Source organism: Oenanthe melanoleuca, chromosome 6, assembly GCF_029582105.1.
Source record: "Oenanthe melanoleuca isolate GR-GAL-2019-014 chromosome 6, OMel1.0, whole genome shotgun sequence".
Lineage (NCBI taxonomy): Eukaryota > Metazoa > Chordata > Aves > Passeriformes > Muscicapidae > Oenanthe > Oenanthe melanoleuca.
In genome coordinates this window covers 32,144,126-32,165,962 of record NC_079340.1, presented here as the reverse complement: position 1 = coordinate 32,165,962, position 21,837 = coordinate 32,144,126, and the positions used below count along the sequence as shown (strand labels likewise).

Here is a 21,837-nt window from a genome sequence, read left to right as displayed (position 1 = left end):
AAAGTTACTCGGTCAGGCTGTTCGTGGTTTCAGGGGCTGAGAAAAATTCCTCTAAAGGTCAAGGAGCTGAATTGTTCAGCTCCTTGCCAGGTCTGCTTCCTAACACAGCAATTCCACCAAAGCCCTGGGCTCCCCTAATTCATTCCTGTCTTCCTTCTTGGGACTGTTCAATATGGGCAGTGCTGAGCTGGAGGCTCCAGGGCCCAGGCTGTGGGAGTGTGTTTATGAGCAAGATGTTTGGTTAAGAACAAAGTTCAAACAGGCTCTGACTAGAATACCCTTTGGTTTTGTCTTGGGAAGGCCCAAGGATAAAGATTTTAAATAGGGCAGATGGGACATGACCAAACCTGAACTGAAAGTCTTAATTCTTGCCACGTTTTTTGAAGTATAAATTAAAATAAACAGAGAATCCCAGAATGGTTTGGGCTGGAGGGACATTAGAGATCATCACCCCCTGCCATGAGCAGGGACACCTTGCACTAGACCAGGTTGCTCCAAGCCCCATCCAGCTGGCCTTGTACACTTCAAATAATGCCTGTATTCTGGATTTAAAGAGTAGAAATGTGACTATGCACTGCTCTATCACACATCTGGCTGAAGTAGGAGCTGGCAGATGTGGGCTGGAAAAGGAAGAGAGGTGGGTGGCTCATGCAGTTAGAAAAGTATCATGGTACAGATTTAAAAAACTACACATCTTTCCAGCCTTGCTTGCAGCACACAGAGAGATTTGACATTCTGAGATGTTGTCTCTGGACTTTGTATCAAAAATATACACTGGAACTTTTTTCCAGTTTGTTGTGTCTGATTAGAACTGTTTTTAACAACAGCCTGTGTTGGAGTGAAGTAGTTTCATGATTTTAAAAAATAAATTCTCCCCTCTGAAAAAAAAAAAAAAACAAATTACAATTCATTTTCATTCTCTCCTTATTTTCTTCTTCCCAGCAGGAGAAATCCATGCAGAACAAAATACAATAACTTTTCCTAAAATAATATTCGGTATATTGAATTTCTTATTAATGTCTTCCCTTGTACATCTTTCTTGATTCATCAGGTTACAGATGTCCAGAAGCTCAATGATAAATGTCAATCTTCATGTTTTTAGATCTATTTAAAGGAAAATGATGAACACTGTCAGAGCTTGTTTACATTAGGCTGAGCAGTGGGAACCTGTTTCTAGAAAAGCACTTGCATTTCCTTGGGGTTGTTTTTGTTACTCTCAACACAGTGATTTTGATAAAATAGAGGATTTTTTTTTTTTCTTCTCTTTCTTATCTGTATGGAAAGCAGTAGGAAGGAGAAGGGAGGAGCTCCTGGGGACAGTCTCTGAAAATAGCCATGAATTCCTCTCAGAGCCCAGGCTGATTCCAGTCTGCTCCCAGAACACCCAGAGCTCTCCATTCTCTCTCCCTCCATAATTCATGTCATTTTTATCCTTGGGGAGCAGGAACTGCTGGTGACCTTTTTTAGTCACCAAAAATTCAAAAATATCAAATTGCACTGATCTGACCTGTTGATAGCAGTGACTGAAAAATATATCAGTGGTGATGCTTTGTGTGGTGTCTGTGACTCCACTGGCATTTTCCAGGAGAAACAGATACACAGATGGAGCTGCTTGAGACAGAGAAATCATTGATCACCAAGCAACAGAAGATTCTCAACTTTAAACACATGGCTTTTCCTGCATTGACAAGGAAATGATTCTTTAGGGAAGTTTGTCAATTTGTTTTCCTGTATTTCCCCAAGTGGGAAAAAAACCAATGATTTTGGGGAGCCAATGGCAGGCATTGATTTAATAATTAGAAGACATTTAAATGTGTTGCATGGACATGGCCATTTGTTTAGGCAGGAACATTCTTAATTTATCTGTCAATATTTGTTACCATGGGAGAACTTTGCAGGTTTTGCCATGAAGGACCCTACAGACACAAAATAAATGGGCTGCCCACCTCAAATATCTGACCAAACCATTGTTAATTTGCTTTTGAAAAAAAGCTGATTGTCTAAGCGCTGCAATTTTCTGAATTCAGTGAAATCAAACTATTTTGATAAGCACAGATTTATGGCCAGGCCTTTTTCTTCTGGAGATGGGAAAGATATTAAATAATATTCTCAGGGGTGGTGACATCATTCTTCTTAAATGCAAAGAAATGCTCAACCCCATCTTGCTCTTGCCCAGACAGAACAGGGATCACCAGGATGGGGAGAGAGGCCACAGACAGCTTGTGGAATCTTTGCTTTGCAGCAAAAACAAATTTAATGAGCTGAAACCCAGATCTCACGACAGAGACCTGTGATTTTTATGCTTATATTTATTTGAAAATTTATTCATGGTGCTGGCTGGCGCAGCCACAGAGCTCCAGCCTGTTACTCAGAGGTTGTTTTTTCCCCTCTGCCCACCCACAGACAGCTGGGAACTGAACTGAAATATCTCCTTTTTCTGCTGTCAGACTGGCAGAGGATGTTTCTGGTGTTCATGGAATCAGCACCATGGTCAGAAATTCCCCTCATTCCTTTCAAGAGGCTGTTGGTGCTTTCCTATGGCAGCAGGTCTGAAATGACACAGCATTTTTGTGCCCTGCAACTTCTCTTCTTTATTATTTTATTTTTTTGTAACTGCATAGAGAAAGAAGTGGGCTCATCAATATCCACATTTGGAGGAAAAAACCCAACAATCTGCAGGCTGCCAGCTACAGTGGTGAGCTTTGACCTTCTGCAGCTTCCAAGGGCTGGTTTAATCCTTTGAATGAGGCTTGGTGTGGAAGGGCTGACAGGACCTTAATTACAGGGTCATGATACTATAATTACCAATAGCAAAGTGAAATAAACTCTGCTCATCCAGCTCAAACCACTTAATAACCACCAGAAATCCTTCACAAATCATTTTGCCTCTGCCTGCAGAGGTAGAAAATAGAGGAAGACAGGACTTTCTGCTTCAGTTTATGTGGTGCAGTCATGATAAATGGGTTTCCTCTAGAAACACAACATTACAATTCTCTTCTATAAGCACTTTCTGAAAACTTCCTTTTAACTTGGTAGCTCCATCTGTTCAGCATCTTACACTCTGATATGTTTTCATCCATAAAAAAGTGCAAATATTGTGAGAAGCCAGTGGGGAGAGGGAACAGCCATCTGAATCCCAAGTCCTGGTTGGATACCAAAGGCAGAAATTGAAGCTGGATTTTGGTTTCCAGGCTGCAGATGATCATTGGGTACCAGGTGTTTGCACATAGACTGCTCCAAGCCTGGCAGGGGAGTGTTTCTTTGTGCTCCATGAGATCCTTTTTCTTGTCAAGTGTCATTAGCTGGAGTTAAAGCTCAGTGTCTGAGCCCTGCAAGGACCCTGCAGATGTGTTTCCCTTCCTGTGGGCTGCTTTCCATCATCTCTGCAACGCTTGGCTTCTGAATTCAGGGAGAAAATCAGCCACACACAAAGCTTCCAGCAGGTGGAAGAGAAACACCTTAAACTCCCTCAGTGTTCAGTGAGTGCTCTCCCTTTTTAACACCATTCCTAGAATAAGGTTTTATTACATCCCTTGCAGTCAGAGCATGGGACATGAGCATTCATTTGGCTTTTGGCAGCTTTGGGAGGGGCAGCACTGAGGGGACAGCGTGTCTGGGTCTGGCTGCTGCTGCCACATCTCCAAGGGAGCCACTGCAGTTCCATGGCATCAGCTGGGCTGGGGCTCAGGCTCCTGGCCAAAAACAAGACCCAGAGCAGTTGCCTACAACCAGGGCTGCACAAGCTGGTCCTTGCTCATGTGGGAGAAAAAGCAGGTTTGGAAAAAGCAGTTTTAGGAAAAACAGCTTTCCTTTGCCTCTTGCTCCCAGATGTTCCTTCCCTCCCCAGCCTTTCCAAAGCTGCTATAGAATATGCACATGGTAATGTTTGTCTTGAGCTGAACAGACAGTGTGCCCACCCTGGGGAGATGAGGAGGAATCCACATGCTGAAAATGGAAATTTAACTTTTGCTCTTCCTGCACAGTGCCTTGTCTGGATGTTTTTGTTAATTTTGGTTGTTTTTTCTGTTATTGCTTGAACTTTAATGAAAAGGAATTGAAAGAATCCTGTGTGAGTCCCTTTTAATAGTTCCAGATTTGAAAAAATATTCTGAACTCAGCAAGCTTGATCATAATCTTCCAAAGAATTTCAAGCTCTTGTCCTTCTCTCCAGGGAACCAACAGCTCATGTTCTGTTCCTTCTGTGCCTTTCTTTCTGAATTTTCCAGTTTCAGCATGTAAAAATGTTAGAAGGAAAAGAGGGTGCCATCTTAAGCCTCTCCATGTTTTAATATTTTGTCCTTAATAGCATTAGATTGCTGTTCAGCAGTATATAGTATTAGTCAAGCTTCTGACTATAAAATGCAGATAATTAATTGAAGTTTTAATCTCTGAGTTTTAGTGAAAAGATCCGTGCTAGCTGGAAGTTTTACAATCATATTTGTATTTTCTTCTCCAGGAATCTGACCCCCTTTTTTTTAAGGAAAAAAAAATTCCTCTTTGAAGGCTTTCAAATTAAATCTTGAGGCTGGCTTAAATAAATGCTATGTTTTACCCACAGTTAGAGGCATACACACTTGGAAGGGGCTCAAAACATTTGACAAAATGTAGCATTAGTTGAAATGTTCTGTCTCTGCTAAAGATCAGGAGCACTGTAGAAATGGGATATTCTCAGCCTTTGGGCTATCACATCACTTGCTGCCAAGTTCTTTTTGCTTTAGTTTGGCTGATCTGTCAAAAGCACAAAAAGAAATGCAGCTAGCAGGTCTCTGATCAGAGTTTTAGCTAGAGTTTCTCCTCAGCTCCTTTTCTGCCCAAACCCAGTCTCCCTGTTGGAGAAGTTGAAGTGGTGGTGACTTGATGATGCTGTTAATTATTTTCATGGAAAGAAAATACAGAGTAGTAAAGAGCCCTAACAAAGGGCCTCTTAATCTTGCAAGAAGCAGCAATTATTGGCTGGAAATGAAAGCCACACTTCGCTGTAGAACAAAGGGATTAAATTCCAATACACAGACTAATGAATTGTTGCAGCACATCCTTCACCTCTTCCACATTCCAGGTGAGCAGATGGATCTTCCCCCAGATATTCTATAATTGGTTATAGTCTGGAGGGAAATGAGCAGGAGATTGTGTGTATAAAACATTAGAAGAGGTGCTCTAATAGTACCCTTGAACTTGTGAAGTGCAGGGATGAATAATCTGCCTGCACAAGCCTCTCCAGCCCTACTCCCACCAGGGAAGTTCCTTTGCCATCAGGACATGCCCCTATCAGAAAAGACCACAGTAGATAAGAACCAGATGCTGCCTGAACTCCCAGATTCCCATTTCTACCACCATGGCAGAAATGTCCCTTGTTCCATGTCAGTCTTTCCCCTCAGGAGTGGATGTCCTGAGGGTTAAGGTAGGATGGGTTCCTTTCGTCTCCACTTCAGCCTGAGTTAATAGCAGCACATTTCCCTTTGCCCTGTCAGGTCCTCATATCTTAACACCCAGTTTACAAGTGGATTTTTTCTGTTGTCTTGTTCTCAATTGCAGTCTTTCTTGAAACAGGCCTTTCTTGAAAAGAATGTTCTATGGGGTCTCACTAGAGCATGGACTCCTGCAAAAGAAGGGAGTTAACTTTCCAGCTGGCCTTTGGTATTTGCTAGAAGTTTTTATGTCCTAGGAGGACTGGCAAGAGGGCTATCACCTTGAGAAATCCTGGAAGAGAAGGAGCTTGCATTGTCTGGTGCTCAGCACTGCCAGGAGAGACAAACAGCCCTGGCAATCCCACACATCCAAACCCTTCCATTAGCATGCGGATCCAGCACCGCTGTTTTGTTGGGCCTCATCAACATGCAGCTCACATCCCCCCTTTCCCCTAAAGCACCAGCAGAGCTCAAAGGAAATTATTAAAAACACCTTGTATGAGATGAAAGTTCTGATTAGGTTTTGTTTCAGGTGCGAAACCCGCTCCTGGGATCTGCTTTGAGAGAGTCAATTCTGCCGGAGACCCTTACGGCAACTGCGGGAAGGACTCCAAGAGCTCCTTTGCCAAATGTGAACCCAGGTAGGGCCTGTCCCTGCCAGCAGCAACAGGGGCTGGGAGAGGGCACTGGGAATGCTTCACCTGCTCTTTGGTTGTGTTTGTTCCCACCAGGGATGCCAAGTGTGGAAAAATCCAGTGCCAAGGAGGAGCGAACAGACCCGTGATTGGTACCAATGCTGTTTCCATAGAAACCAACATCCCACTCCAGGAGGGGGGAAAGATCCTGTGCCGTGGCACCCACGTGTATTTGGGGGATGATATGCCTGACCCTGGGCTGGTGCTGGCAGGAACCAAGTGTGAAGATGGAAAGGTAAGATTCTGGAATACTCCCAGACAAGGGGAACATCACTAGCATCGTTCTGCCGAGTGTTTTGTGCTTCTTTATTCTTTGTTTCTTTTTTTTTTCTCCCCCCACAAAATAATTGCTTCTCATGCTCAGACTGAGACAGATTTTACTCCCTTCTGGCCACTGTTCTGGATTATAGATTTTCAAATGTAAATCTGAGCAACCTGATCTGGTGGAAGGTGTCCCTGGCCATGGCAGGGGGGGCGAAATAGAGCAGCTTTAAAGTCCCTCCCAACCCAAACCATCCTGGGATTCTGTGCAATGCAAGTTGCTTAAGTTTATGACTGATTTTTTGAAGACAGTCCCAAATATCTGCCCATGGGGGCTTGAGGTTTTCTGCAAAATAAGTACAGCAGAATACATTGCAGGCTTATTGATGAATTCCTGAGTTCAATGTATTCCCTTTCCCAGCATCTCTGGCATTGCAAAATTGTCATTAACTTCACTTTAGGTTTCAAAATGTATTTTATCTTCTGATTATGGCTCCCCACTTCTTTTTTTTTCATGCAGGAAAACCTATCTCTGTATGCACTCTTTGAAAACCATAAACCCATTGATGCTCAGCCACCAAAACTGATTTTTGCAATTGTGTTTTGCAAACTTTGTGAATTATCCACTGTGAATGCAGCCCAGATTTCACATGGCTGTGTCATTCTAAGTTTTTCTTTTGTGAGGAAAGCAACTGAGAAAGATGGGAGGCAGCCATGAGTTTACAGGGGGAGGAGGAATGTGAGTCCAAGAGCCATTGAAATGAAGGAGGTTTCCATAGCCTCAGTGGATTGCTAGCAAAAAGGGGGGAAAACAAGTGTTTTGATAATTTGTGGTAAATTCAAGTAAGCCTCTGAATTTCTGAATGCTTTTGAATTACACTGGATTATCTCACTGTGCTGGGAAGAGGTTTGAAATCCATCCCCAGTGAAACCACAGCTCTGTTACAGGAAAACAGCCCTTACAACATTTCTAAGTCAATCTGTTATAAAAAGTCTTTTCAAAGCACTGAGAAAGCACCCCATTATGTTTTACTAATGAGTATTTAATCTTTCTAATCTATCTAATCATACACATCCACACTATAGAATACACAGGCTAATACTTCTGAAATTGTATGTTTTACTTTGAGGACATTAGTGCATTTGTATTATGGATTAAGAATATGAATTTAAATATTCTTGGGTTTTCTCAACTGGAGATGCACAATTTGAAACGCAGCCATTTTAATGTGATCAGAATTCTGGGAGCTGCTGCACTGTGAAGATTTGAATTGTGAATAGTGCTGTAATCAGACCATATTCTCTCCTTGCCTGCATGTTGATGCCAATTCACTCTAATTTCCTTTCCATTTTTCCTTCTCCCCAGGGGATAAGTGCCCTGATTAAGCAGCCCTGTCGCCTCCTTCAACACTATTCCCAACTTAATGCTAATTATTGTGACTGACTTTAGTACTACTGAACTGCACTGCAGTTAAACATGAGCAAAAATGTGCAGTGTGGGGCTTTTTGACCTTTTTTGTTGTCAACATAGCATAGGAACAGTTATTCCAGTCCTAATTTCTTCTTTTTTCAGTTTGGAGTAGGGTAACTTCTCATTATTAACATGCTCATCAGTTGTGTGGTTGTTTGATGTTGTTGTTACTCAGCACTAATCTTGCTTAACCTCAATTTTCAGCTCCATTGGCAAAGTAAAGTTTATCTGCAATGACTGGAAAACAAAAAATATTTGAATTTTATTCCTGTGCATATGCTATTTGTTTACTTCAATTTCCTATAAATATCAAATGTTAAAAGGGCTGGTTTATATTTGACACCAAAAAAATTGTTTAACTTGGAAAAACTTGGAAAGATCTTGGTTTTCCTGGAAAACAATGATGGGCCCATAAAAATTAATGAACTCACTTAAACATTCACCTGTCCTTTGTGTCCATATAATTAAATATATTTGCATGTTGGGAGATATTTAGCTGCTGAAAGAAGGGATTTGATGCCCTGGGAGCCCCAGCAGCTCTGTCCATGTTAAATATATTTTTTTCTTTATTTTGCAGATTTGCCTGAACCGCCGGTGCCAGAACACCAGTGTTTTTGGAGTCCATAAATGTGCCACCAAGTGCCATGGACGTGGGGTAAGCATCCTGGGAAAACATTCTTTACAATCCCTCAATAACCACTGGACAAGAAATCACTTTCTGTAATGGCTTTGGGATCTATAATTGCCTGCAATAGTCAGAGTCACTGCAATACATTTTTATGACATATTTCCATTTTCACTGTCCCTTATATGAAATTGTTTTTATTTGACAAAGAAATATTTATCAGGCAGTAATTATCTTGTTCTTAATTGACAGCCTGTGATACAAAGGAATCTTGTAATCCTCAAAGCAATTTGAAGTCTAACCCTCCATCATGAAGAATTCCCATTAAAAATCAAAAATGCAGTTTCTCCGTAGATACAATTTTTGAATTGAACATTGGAAGCATTTGGATTGAGAGGCAAATGAAACAACATTTCAAAAAACATTAAAATAAAGTAAAACCACATTGATGAGTTTTGTTGCATGAAAGTGGCACAGAATGAAAAATGTGATGATATCATTCAATATCAGTGGTTTGAAACCCAGTTTATATTATGATAATGTTAATTATGTCAAGCTTTGCCTTATTAACCTTGATGTGCTGATGAGCTGTTTGTTTCTCTGAAAAGCTGTGGCAGCCACATTGGAGGATCCATAGAAACTCTCTGTCCTCTCTGAGGAAGGATTTTAATTTGCTTTAACTTATTTTATCACCCTGAATTTGCAAAACTGAGCAGTGTTGATGGTGCTACCTCTTATCATCGAGCTGGAATGAGCAGAGGCTTGGACTGGCATTTTTTATGTCTGTACAAAGCAAGAACATCTGGTGACTCCTCAGTGGCAAAACTGACCTCATGGAATTGTAAATGAGAATTCCTGCAGTGCTTTAATTTAAAAAAGAACGTTTAACAAAGTATATGTTTAATTATCTTGCTGTCTTTGAAAAGTATATTTTTATTTTTTTTAATTTTACATGACCACAGTCAGGCTGAGCTCTCTGAATATTTTAGTGCTCTGCAGACACAGGTAGCACAGTGCCTGACAGGAGGGGACAGCCAGGGAGATTTGGGATCTGGGATCAGGGAACAGGGAACAGGGACAGGAGGAGAGGGAATGGCCTCAGACTGATCAGGGGATGCTCAGGGTGGATATTTGGGACAATTCCTTCATGGGAAAGTTTTTCCAGCCCTGGCGCAGCTGCTCAGGGCAGTGGTGGAGTCCCCATCCCTGGAGGGATGTAAAATCCATGTGGATGTGGTGGCATCTGGGGACATGGATGGCCTTGTCACTTCTGGGGAATGGTTGAAGATCTTAGAGAACTTTTCCAACCTCAATGATTCTGTGACTCCACGGCTCTGTCTATTCCACACGGGAGTTTAAACTCTGTTTTCACCACACTCCTGCTTGAGGAGTGGCAAAAGGAAATAGTGAAGGTTTGGACTGTGGGACCTCATGAGGAAAAGCCATGGATGTCCTGAGGGAAAAGCCCTGGATTTCCTGAGGGAAAAACCCTGTGTGTCCTGAGGGAAAAGCCATGGATTTCCTGAGGGAAAAGCCATGGATGTCCTGAGGGAAAAGCCATGGATATCCTGAGGGAAAAGGCCTGGGTGTTCTGAGGGAAAAGCCATGGATGTCCTGAGGGAAAAGCCATGGATATCCTGTGGGAAAAGCCATGGGTGTCCTGAGGGAAAAGCCATGGATTTCCTGAGGGAAAAGCCATGGGTGTCCTGAGGGAAAAGCCATGGATTTCCTGAGGGAAAAGCCATGGATGTCCTGAGGGAAAAGCCATGGATATCCTGAGGGAAAAGCCATGGATGTCCTGAGGGAAAAGCCATGGGTGTCCTGAGGGAAAAGCCCTGGATGTCCTGAGGGAAAAGCCCTGGATGTCCTGAGGGAAAAGCCATGGATATCCTGAGGGAAAAGCCATGGATGTCCTGAGGGAAAAGCCCTGGATCTCCTGAGGGAAAAGCCCTGGATGTCCTGAGGGAAAAGCCCTGGATCTCCTGAGGGAAAAGCCCTGGATATCCTGAGGGAAAAGCCATGGATGTCCTGAGGGAAAAGCCCTGGATGTCCTGAGGGAAAAGCCATGGATATCCTGAGGGAAAAGCCATGGATATCCTGAGGGAAAAGCTGTGGATGTCCTGACGGAGGTTTCTCCAGCAGCTGGTTCACCTTTGAGCCAAAGTGAATTCCTTCCTGGGCCCAGTGCAAGGCCTTGGTGGAGAGGAGACCTCAGGGAAAAGCTCTTTGTGGAGGCAGGAGGAGCAGAACTTACCAAGCACAGAATGCTGCTGCTGCTGGAAGCAAAGAGAGAACAAGACTTAAGAGATGTCTGATTATCCTCATATTATTCATGTTGTCAGCTGGGGCAACTCCAACGATTAGCTGCCAAAAGAAATAATGGTTTTTAGGATCCCTCTCCCTCCGTGGCGAGTTGCCCTTTGCCACCTCAGTGTGCAATAGGCAGCTATCAGCACATCTCCTTTCTTCTCCAAGTTTTATTCCTCTCTGATGTGTCACTGGCTGATTAGAGGCCCTTATCAGCCAGGGCTGCTCTGGGATGTTTTTATGTTTAAGCCATTTGTCTTGTTTTGCAGGTCTGCAACAACAAAAAGAACTGTCACTGTGAGGCTGAGTGGGCCCCCCCCTTCTGTGACAAGCCAGGTTTTGGGGGCAGCGTGGACAGTGGGCCCATCAGGCAGGCAGGTCAGTGGGAATTCACCTGTTTTTTTTCCAGGATAAAGAGTGGAAATTGGTCAACCTCAGAAGTAATTATTTCTACAGGTTGTTAACTTTACAGGATTTGATTATTCCACATCATTTTTTTTCTTCAGAGTGTTGGAGCATTAATGACCTCAAAGAGATGTTTGTGGTTTATGTCTGAGAACTTGACAGGACAAGCAGTCCCCTCACAAGTACATGTATAAACTAAATCTGGATGGGGAATAATGTCTGTTTTCATGTGAACAATGCTATTCTAAACCAAAATGGATTCTCTGCTCTGCATCCCAGATGCTGCAGTAGTGGCAAAACTGCATTTATGACATCATGGTTATTTCCATGACAAAGCTTCCCATCATGGCTTCATTACTGAAAGATCTTTTTTTTTTGAAGACAGAAAAGAAACCCTGGTCAGGCACTGAGCAGGCTCTTGGAAGAAGTTAACTTCATGTGATTTTTTGCAGACAATAAGAGTTTGACCATTGGAGTGTTGATAACCATCCTGTGCCTTATCTTTGCTGGATCAATCATGTACCTCAAAAGGAAGAATTTCATGAGGTGGTTGTTTACAAGCAAGAAGACAACAATAGAGAAATTAAGGTATGCCCATTTTCCCTAATAATATTCCAATAGATATTAAGGAAGGGAAGCAGTAAACACAGCAATTCTCATCGCTGTGAATGTATTAGAAAGAGACAGCCTTGACAAAAAATATTCACCAATAACAGCAGTGTTTTCCCTGGGTTGGTTTAATTTCATTGATAGGCAGTAAATAATGCAGATATTGGTTTGAATATATCCCTCTTTCCTTTTGGGATGAAAAATTAAGCAGCAATGGAAGTATTGCTTTTATTTTCATTTGCCTGAAACAGTTTCATTACACTGTGTGGCCTTTTATCTAAACTCAGCTGAGTGAGCTGAAACTTTCCTATTTGAGGTCATTACTGTTTAAATGTTAGATTCATTAGAATAGTCTCCTGGGTGTTACAAAGCTGCATTTCCACAGATTGCAGAAGCTAATTTAACAGACTACTGGTTTCTAAAAAATCAATATTTATTTTTATTCTTGCAGGAGTGCTAGACAATTTTTACTTTCCTTGTTTACTATAACCAGGCAGAAAGCCCTTGCAAAATCCCATTCTGAAAAGAGGCTCTTGTTTAGGAAAATGTTACAAAGCAGAACGTTGTGTTCAACAATTAAATATTTGTATTGCAGGTCTGTGAGCCCAGCAAGACCTTCCAGTTCATCTGAGCCAAATCATGTTCATCCCACATGTGTTAGTAAAAACCTCATCATGAAGCCACAAAACACAACCATACAAAAAGTGAGTCCCTAAACAATCTTTTAAAAAGTGGAGGAAAACCAAAAAAAGGTCTCATATATTTTGGATCTCAATTAAGTCATTTATTATAATACAATAATTACATGAACTTAACATCATGTAGGGCTAGCATTAAGTAAAATGGGAGAGGATGTAGGCTTCAAAATTCATTTATGGCTTCCACTTGAAGACAGGTGGAGATGTCCAGTGCTGAAAATAAACAGTTTTGTCTCTAGGAGAGAAAATCAAGGGACTAACATGGATTTTAAAGTAGCAATAGGCCAGGTTTGATGGGGCTTGGAGCAGTCTGGTGTAGTGGGAAGTGTCCCTACCCATGGCAGGGGTTTGGAATAAGGTGGTCCTTAAGATCCCTTCAAACTAAACCAGCTGTGATCGTGTGCAGCTGTTGAAATTCTCACTGTGGTTGGATGTTTCTCCCAGAGGGACGCGCCGAGGCGGCCGCTGCCGCACCAGGTCATCGACATCAGCAACCCCGTGAGGACACGCCAGGTGCCAGCACTGAAAACACCCCAGAGAGTCCTGCCCCCCCTTCCCCAGCTGCCAGGCCACCAAGCTGGGCCTGAGAGACCCCTGCCAGCTCACCCTTCCCTGAGGTTCTCCCAGGTAAGCACTGATTCTCTTCTATTTAATATTTACTCTGTGAGCATCAGGAGAAATGTGTTTTCTCATCCTTCCTGCTGCCCTCCTCCCACAGTATTTCCTTTATACTTTGTGTGAGTTTAGAACTGTGCTGTAGAAAATTGCTTTGTGGCAAGTGGGGCTGTGATCCTAAAATTTAGGATCCTGAACTCTGCCTTCACCACTCAAAAGACAACAGAACAAACACAGGCTCATCTCTCCAGCTGCTGAACCAGAGGGGAACTCCATGGCTTGTTGGTGAGGTGCCAAACACAGAGAGACAGTTTAGGGAGTCATGTTGCAGATGTGATGTGCAAGAGCAAAAGGTGCCTCAGCTTGATGTGCTGGTGCCCTGCCAAGGGCTGCAGGAACCACAGTCTGTTTTTCCAGGGCACAGACCTGAAAAACTCTGTTTCATGTAGACACTCCTTTCATTGCAGTGTTTAAGTAGAGATGGTAAATATTTTATTTTTGACTAAGATGCATCTCAGGGCTATAGGGTAGATGAAGTTGCCTGTGCAGTATCTGTATTAAATAGTGCCTTTTCTTGTCACTGGCTGCTCCCTTTTGGTGGCACTTTTGGAGTGACTGTTTCTAAGCAAAGCACCCAGGCAAGCAGCAGCTATTCCTGTTCTGCAGCTGTGGTGCTGTTCTGGGTGTGGTAGGAGGTTAAAATGAAGTGAATGTTCTTAACACCAGGGTCTCACCTGCAGGAGCACTGAGAGCTGCTCCAAAACCCTTTCCTGGTGATGGATAGGAGGAGACAGCTCTGAGACAGTGCTGGAGTGCAGGGCTTTGAAAAGGGATTGGAAAAATGTCAGAAACAAGCAGGGATGAGGGAGGCTGCCCAGAGAAGCTGTCAGGGTGCCCAGAGAAGGTGTGCCTGGATCCCTGGAATTGTCCAAGGCCAGCTTGGACAGGGCTTGGAGTAGCTTGAGATAGTGGAAGGTGTCCCTGCTCATTGTGGCAGCAAAAAGTGTATCTAGATTTGATTTTTTCTAAGTGTGAACATTATATCACTCAGGTTAGACCAGCTTTTACAAGTGCAGCCAGTGTTTTATTGGCTTTTTTGTCTTCCCCTTCCCACATTTCCAATCATTTTATTTTCCAGGGGTGTAAGAAAAGCTGATTCTTTCTAAAATAAATTTTGGGGGGAATCAGAAGCAGTATTGATTCCTGTTGCTTGTCTTTAGCTCCAGTGGTTTCATTGTTCATTTTCTTGTATTCTCTAACATTCTGCACAATTCACAGTGGTCAAAGGGAAGATTTTTAAGTGCAATTCTTAAGCAGAATGTGGATGGAGAAAAGACTTTCCAAGGAAAGGGAAAGTAACCATTTCTCATTCTGATGCTGCACCTGCCCCAGCCTCAGTGCACATCAGAGCAGCCCAGGAATCCCCTACAACTCATGTTCCTAAATCCTTGTGCTCCAAATCCCAGCCAAAGTGCCAGGTGGAGTACCAGACCTGCAGCACTATCATTAGCAAAGACTGACAGATGTGAAACTGCCAAAATGCTTTTCAGCTTGGCAGCTCAAATTAATTGTGACAGCTCCTTCACCAAGCAAAATATCACCATTTTCAGTCTCTGCACAGAACACAAGTAGGACAAACAGGGGATCAGCTCATGGCAGGCTAAAGAAAGAGCAAAGTTTATTTCAAAATTATATCATAGCCTCAATATTCTCAGAAACAGCTACTTTTTGTATCAAAGGGACCCAAAAGACAGTGTGGGGAGAAAATCTTTCATTCTTAAGTTATTTTTTTCTCTCAAAGCTTGGAAGTAGTAAATTAGCTGAAGAATAGTTTGGGATAATAAATATAGATACTACTTCATGTATTGCTTCAGCTCTCTCTTAGAAGCACATCCAGAAGGCCAGCAAGAGGAAGGACTTTAAAAATAATTTCTACATTCAGGATGTCACCCAGATGCTCAGTGCTGCAGGATGGTGCTGTAAATTATATAAAATTTCCTTTCAGTTGTAAGCAAAATAGTTAAAAAACAAAGACAACACAAAATAAACCAATCAACCAAACAGAAGATCCTCAGCTCTTGCCAAGTTTAATATTTAATTATCTCTTGACTGAAAAACAGCTTTTCCTTCTTTCAGATGCTCTTGCAAGACCAACAGTCTTTATTTATGGGGCAGATTCACAGCCAGTGTAAATCAGCAGAGCCCCAGGTGAATGAAGGGAACAGTGCAGGTTTTTCCTGACTGTGGGTTCAGTCCATGGATTTGGTCTCTTCCCCTCGATTTTGTTACTTCTAGCATTCAGCTGCTGCCTCTGACACACTCATCCTCTTATTACCAAAATATATTTCATATTTTACAGCTGATCCTGATGCCAGGAAAGAGAACTTTGTGTTTTACTTTTCCCTTAGTAAAACTGAGCTCAGCTCAGCTCTTGCTCCTTCTGCCACAGTTATCCTGGGAATATCTCTCCTGTGACACCTCAGTCTGGCTGTAGGCACAGAGGGCTTTCAGCTGCTTCTTTAAAAATCAGTGAAAAACCCCTGAAATTTCTTGCACCTGATGTCTTTGGAGCTGCTCAGCATGAGAATTGTGTTTTTCATTCCAATATTTAAAACACTTCCACAAGCAGAGCCTGAATGCATTAAATGCCAGGTTGTGGATATAAAATGGACAAAGAAATCCATCCAGAAACTCTTTGTGGTGTAGGGCTGAACTTTGTAGGGGAAGAATGGAGGAAGGAGGGAAGCAGAGCTGTGGTGGTGCTGTGAGCTGTGCTGCAGATTCCCAGCACATCAAAGGCTCTGCAAGGCCCCACACAAGTTAACACACCAAGTTTGGATTCTCCTGTGGCACAGAAAGAATAGAGAAGACCCTCCTGTAATCAGTCTGGGGGATGGGATTTAATTCTTCAAAGAGCTTTTCCTCTGTTCCTAAGGCTGTGTGTTCCTGGTGCCATCTCCTTTCTATCAAGTGCTGCTCCATTTTGCTTCATCTCAGCCACCATTTATTCTCCATCTCTATTTTTATCAGAATTCTCTCCCTTTTTTAATTTTTTTCTTTCATTTACCCTTTCCTACCAGCTTGCCACATTACACTTTTTGTCAGCACACTTGGCTGCTTCCTCTTTGAGGATATTTTAACTTGAGGACATTTTGAGTAGGAAATGAGTGAATAAATAAATCAGGCATTGGGCCTCCTGTACCCATCAATACAAGTACTTGTTATGCAGAAAATTAACAGAGGATGGACATTATGTGCAACTTTAAAACATAGTTTGTGGCAAATTTGAACTTATTATATATGAGATTTACTTAACTTCATGTGTTTTCTTCCTTATCAAAAAGCCTGTGGATAATGAATCTGCATTTCCTTCTTGAAAGAGCAAATATTTGCCACGGAAAGTAAAAAAAACAAAGGAATACCCAAAACAAATGATAAAAAGTTGGACTTTACTCAGGAGCAATTCATGCTCTGATTGCTTGTTTGGATCACATCTTTCAAGGGATCTTTAATCAGATTATGCTTGTAAACCCTTCCTGTTTCCTTTAACTATGCTAGTGATACTTACAGCAAACTAAAAACAAGGAATAAAACTCCTTGGGAAAAGCTCTGCAGCTCCAGTAGTAGAAAGATCTGAAGTGAGTTTGGGGGTGAACTGGAGAGTTTCTGTGTGCCCTGAGCAAGGCAATTAATGTGTCCCAGCTCTCCATCATGAGGAGCACAAAGAGACAAGTTTCTCTGTTTGCAGGGACCACCCAGAGCAGCCACTGCCCAGCCTGGCAGCAGCTGACTTCTGTTCTTTATTAATGGAGCCTTTAATTCCACAGAATGAAAGCACAGCAGTGGCTCTGAAAAAAAAGAGTTCAACAGATGCTCCCAATCCAAACCAGAATTGAGCCAGTTTGGTTTTGTGGTCATCTGAACTTCCATTTTAAAGTAATGTTGAGCATCCCCACCTTTCTATAGCACTGCTTCTACAAAGTCATGTATTGAATCTTTGCTCTTCTCATTTACCACCAATTAAGCTTTGAGTCCAGTTGAGATGCACCCTGCACTCCTAGAGTAAAGAATCAAAAGACAAAAAATCATGAAAATATAGAATTAAATCTTTGGTTTAAAATGTAAGTGCCAGCTTATTAAAAATATGTTACTTTTTACTCATTTAAACTTATCTGATTAAAAAATATCTTCAATTTAAGTTATAAGGAAATTGTGAGGGAGGGTGAGGTGTCAGTTTTGCCCAGAGTTGTGGCTGCCTCCTGGAAGTGTCCAAGGCCAGGTTGGATGGGGCTTGCAGCACCCTGGTGCTAAGTTTTAAAAAGTTCTACGTTTTAGATTTCATATTTTCCAGATTCTGTACTGCATTAGTATATAACTCTGAACTTTATATAAAGTGTTAGCAAGTTCTCACAGCTCAGTCATACAAAACAATCCTTTTCCAATCCAAGAACACTACTGCAGCTTCAGGCCCAAAAAGTGCAAATTGAGGAGAGAATCTGGGAGGATGGGAGAGCAATCTGGGAGGATGGGATTGCAGAACCTGGAGCTGGAATTGGACAATTAACCCTGATATGGAAATGGACCAAAACTTATAAAAGTGTGAAACTCGTGATTCAGGGTCCATCTTGGGTGGAGCCATGGCCAGGCTCAATGTGAATCCCTTGAAGGGCTTTTGGTAAATACCTTTATTCTTTATTAAAGAAATACTTTATTCCTTTAACTCTGCCCAGCCTCTGTTCCAGGCAGCCTCTCCAGGCATCACTGGGACAGTGAAGGTGTCCCTGCCATGGCAGGGGTGATGCTGGATGTGTTCAACGTCCCTCCCAACCCAACCCAGCCATAATTCCATGCCTGTATCTGCTGTGTGGCTGAGTGAAGGGTTTGCTGTGCACTCTGAGCACTGACAGCAGCTCGTGTTCCCTGCAGGAGCCCCCCAAGCCCAGCCCCCCTCGGAAGCCTCTCCCCGCTGACCCGCTGGGCCGGGCGCGCCAGGGTCCGGGACAGCCCAGGGCAGTGCCCCTCAGCATCCCTGCCAGGTGAGTGCTGCTCCTGCTCCTGGCTCCTCAGCTTCTTCCTCCCATTGATGTACCTGCTCATATCCTGTTGGTCATCTGCCTGTGACCCTGCAATTTTCAGTGCACAGCTCTAAACTCCATGTGCGCTGTGAGCTGCTGCTCTCCCATTCTGGCCAGGCACAATTCCTCTCCAATCAAGGCACCTCACTGCCCCAGCCCTTGAGAAATGTAAACAAAAGTGAGTTTTGAGGGGAGCAAACTGGGGATCAATTACTTTATTACCTGAATCTGTAATTGGAAGATTAACTCCCAATAAGCAGATGGAGCAAACTTAGGAAAATATGAAAATTCGTGACTCTTCATCCATTCTTGGGTGCAACCCTTGGGGGTTTTGTCTGCCCTAAATGTACCTGAAAAAAAATAATATTATTTATGATATATATAATCTGATATAGATATAGATAATATATATTTTATATATATACATATATATTATATATTAAATATATATAAATGAATGTATATATGTACCTGGAGATATACATATATATATATACACATATACACATATACATATATATATATTTGTACTTTCAGGATATATATCTGCTTTTTATTTTCTTCATTTTGTCTGGCCTCTGTTTTAGACAGTGCCAAAAAGGTCTGTCAATCCTAACTCCTGGATTTTAGCACTCCAGCAGCAACATGACTACAGTGGCTCAAGGAACTGCTGCAGCAACCACTTCCAATATAATTTCCATCTCTAATTTTATTTATCACACTGCCTCTCACAGGGAGTGCACCAGTCAGTTGCTCTGACTCCCACAGAATATGAGGGTTTATAATACCTGTGAAGGTTTGACTGCACATTTACAAAAACTAACCAATAAATAATAAATTTTCTCTTCAGTCCCCCCACCTGAGTTAGGCTAAGAACTGAATGCTGTTAAAATCAGCCACCAATAAAAGCAATTTCCTGATCACCCATTTCCCAAGGAAACATCATCTGAAAATAATATCCAAAAAGCATAGAAATTGTACACTTCAAAAATATGAAGTATATTTGAAAAAAATAATCAGGAAGTGGAATAACTACCCCCAATGTTAGTGGGTTTAGTCAATGCTGTTTTCTTATCCAGTATTCCTCAGCTTCCTGTGAATAAAGTGAGCTCCAAGGAAGATAAAAGTTGTATTTTATGGTACAAGAATTCTACCAGTAAATCATTAAATGCTCAGAAACATTAAAAATAGAATCAACACAGTCTCCTTAGCAAAAATTCTGCAAAAATAAACTTTATTTAAACTCCTGGCTGTCTATTCCAGTCAGATATTCTGACAGCATTAATATTTCAAGCTGACTCCTAAAACATTTGGAGACCACCTGGAATTCCGCAACGTTATTGACATTTCTGATCAGGTACAAAATTGATGAGCACTGAAAGAAATGGAGAGATTAAGTAACAATTTTCTGTTTTCTTTCTTTCCAACAGACCTGCTCCCAAACATCCACCACAGATACCCAGGTGCAGCAACACTACAGATGTGAAATGAATAGAAAACCTGACACCTTTATTTTAAAAAGTGAAGACAGAAGTTTGCACTATCTTTCAACTCCAGCTGGAGTTCATTTCTATGACAATACTTAGAATTTTTAATGTTTAAAACAGCATTATTTTTAAGAATTCTGAGCTACTGCCTTTGGTGCTGTGCTGTGCTATGGTGCTCTGTATACTTGCTCAGGTACTTGTAAATTATTAATTTATGTTGAATATTTATTACAGTGCAGTGCACTGTAGTAGATATTTTTACCATAGCTGAGTTTTCCTAAAAAGGAAACCTTTTTTTTTTTTTTTGTAATATTTCACTGAACTTGAATAATTCTGCTCTGTTGGTCCTATGTAGATTTCTTAGTTTTGATTTATTCTTTAAGGAGTGCTGATAGAGATCAATGAAATGTGTAAACAGCTCCATCTCAGTGGTTCCTAACTCACTTCTGAATAAATATGGCAGGGCAAGAAGACAAAATATCTCCTGGAACTTGGTGAAATGCCTGATATCTGCACACAAGGTGTATCCTGTACTCAACCAAAGGCTCACTCTGTGTTTGCAGCTGTACTGTAATCTCAGTTTTCATGTTACTGTTTGAGATCTTCCAGAAATCTCTGTGCTGAAAGAGGATGCATCCACCTGGGAGCAGTCCTCTCACTGAAGAAGTACTGTATATCACAATGTTGTTTTTGACCTCATTTTCCTCAAACACAACCTGGTTAGTACATATTAATGCAGATATCAGGCCTCCCTTTGGTAACTAAATTCAACCATCTCATTGTTGTCCTGATTAGACTGGCAGTGCATTACACCCAGGGCTGAGGGGAAGCCAAGAATTGCAAAGAATTACATTTTAAAAATCAACTTTTATATTATTTCCTTTTGCCTCACTGCTCTGCTTATCACCTGTATTTTGCATATTTACTACTGTTTTGTATTTAACTTCTACAATGTTGCTCCTGGTTTCTTAGTTCCCAAATCAAAATGTGTATTTTAATACATAGACTTGGATTATCCAAAAAAAAAAAGAAGTTCATCTCTGCTCTGTAATTACACCTGATCTCTTCTGTGCCTTTTCAGTAGCACTGCTGAACACAGTTTCACCTGTAAAAACAAGAATTTCCAAATATCAGCTGAAGCAGAGGGAGAAGGGACTATCACCTTTAATAGGATGGTTTCCTCATTGCTTGTGGTTTTTGTTTCCTTAAGCAAAAATAAAAGCATTGATAGAAACTTGCATCTGGCTTCAGGAAGTGTAATTGTATTTCATTTTCCCAGTTATTCCCCCTTGTAGCAACACAACCTTCATGCTTATTGATAAACTGAACAAACCAAGATCAGCCCCAGCTTAGTTTGGTGCTGAATAGCAAAGGAAAAGCTTCACAAATGTATTTCAATTCTTAAAGCACCTCCAATAGCAACAAAGGGCTTTATGTGTGGAGAATCACAACAGAAGGATGCAAACATCCCAGGCTCAGCAATATGGGGGAACCAAAATGATGCTTCTTATGTATTTACATATTTCTGCATTTAAAACACTCATTTTTTGGTGTCTACAGTAGGGGGCACCTCCATTTGAAGCACCCACATGAGCTGTTTGCTTGTCTGAATGCTCCCATTTTATCAGAATTCTTCTGCAAACTGCTGAAAACCATAAGATGAAACTGTGAGTAGTGAAATATGACATTAAATGACTAAAAAGTGTCTGTAATCAGCATCAGGAGTTCTGAATTTAGCAGGTACAGCTTAGGTGAGACTTTGCACGTGTATGAACTTAAACATGACCAACCTAGGCAGGCTTAAAAGTACAGAAAATAGAAAGAGACTTCTAGATGTCTGGGGAAAAAATCCCAATTCTCTATCTGAAACAAAGGCAGCAAAACCCAGAGATCCTGTAGAAATTAATTCCATTACTTGACACCAAATAAACATCTTACTGAATAGTACAGGCTAATTTTTTTCATAGCAAAATGTGGGTGCAAGGGAGGTAACAGCCATAAAATGTGGAAACCTTCCAGTCAGCAATTTGCAAATTTTCTATTTATATTTTTATTATCAGGTGCAAAATTCTACAGGCAGAAAATGACCTGTTGCTTGGGGGTGGGATGGGACAACAACCAACACGTGACAAGAAGAGATGACAGCAAATGATCCATCAAATCCTCCTTTTGTTTGGGGGAATT

At 41.6% G+C, this 21,837-nt stretch overlaps 1 protein-coding gene across 1 annotated transcript in view; it reads left to right on the top strand.

Moving 5' to 3' along the window:
• The window catches only part of ADAM12 (ADAM metallopeptidase domain 12), a 168,248-nt gene extending 147,355 nt beyond the window's left edge, over positions 1-20,893 (top strand). Inside the window, exons 15-23 of the mRNA XM_056495215.1 lie at positions 5,938-6,046; positions 6,137-6,335; positions 8,410-8,487; positions 11,034-11,142; positions 11,622-11,757; positions 12,374-12,482; positions 12,921-13,103; positions 18,018-18,127; positions 19,597-20,893. Of these exons, the coding sequence (XP_056351190.1) occupies positions 5,938-6,046; positions 6,137-6,335; positions 8,410-8,487; positions 11,034-11,142; positions 11,622-11,757; positions 12,374-12,482; positions 12,921-13,103; positions 18,018-18,127; positions 19,597-19,657 (1,094 nt within the window). The 3' untranslated portion in view covers positions 19,658-20,893. The remainder of the gene's footprint in view (positions 1-5,937; positions 6,047-6,136; positions 6,336-8,409; positions 8,488-11,033; positions 11,143-11,621; positions 11,758-12,373; positions 12,483-12,920; positions 13,104-18,017; positions 18,128-19,596) is intronic.
• Positions 20,894-21,837: the final 944 nt, after the last annotated feature.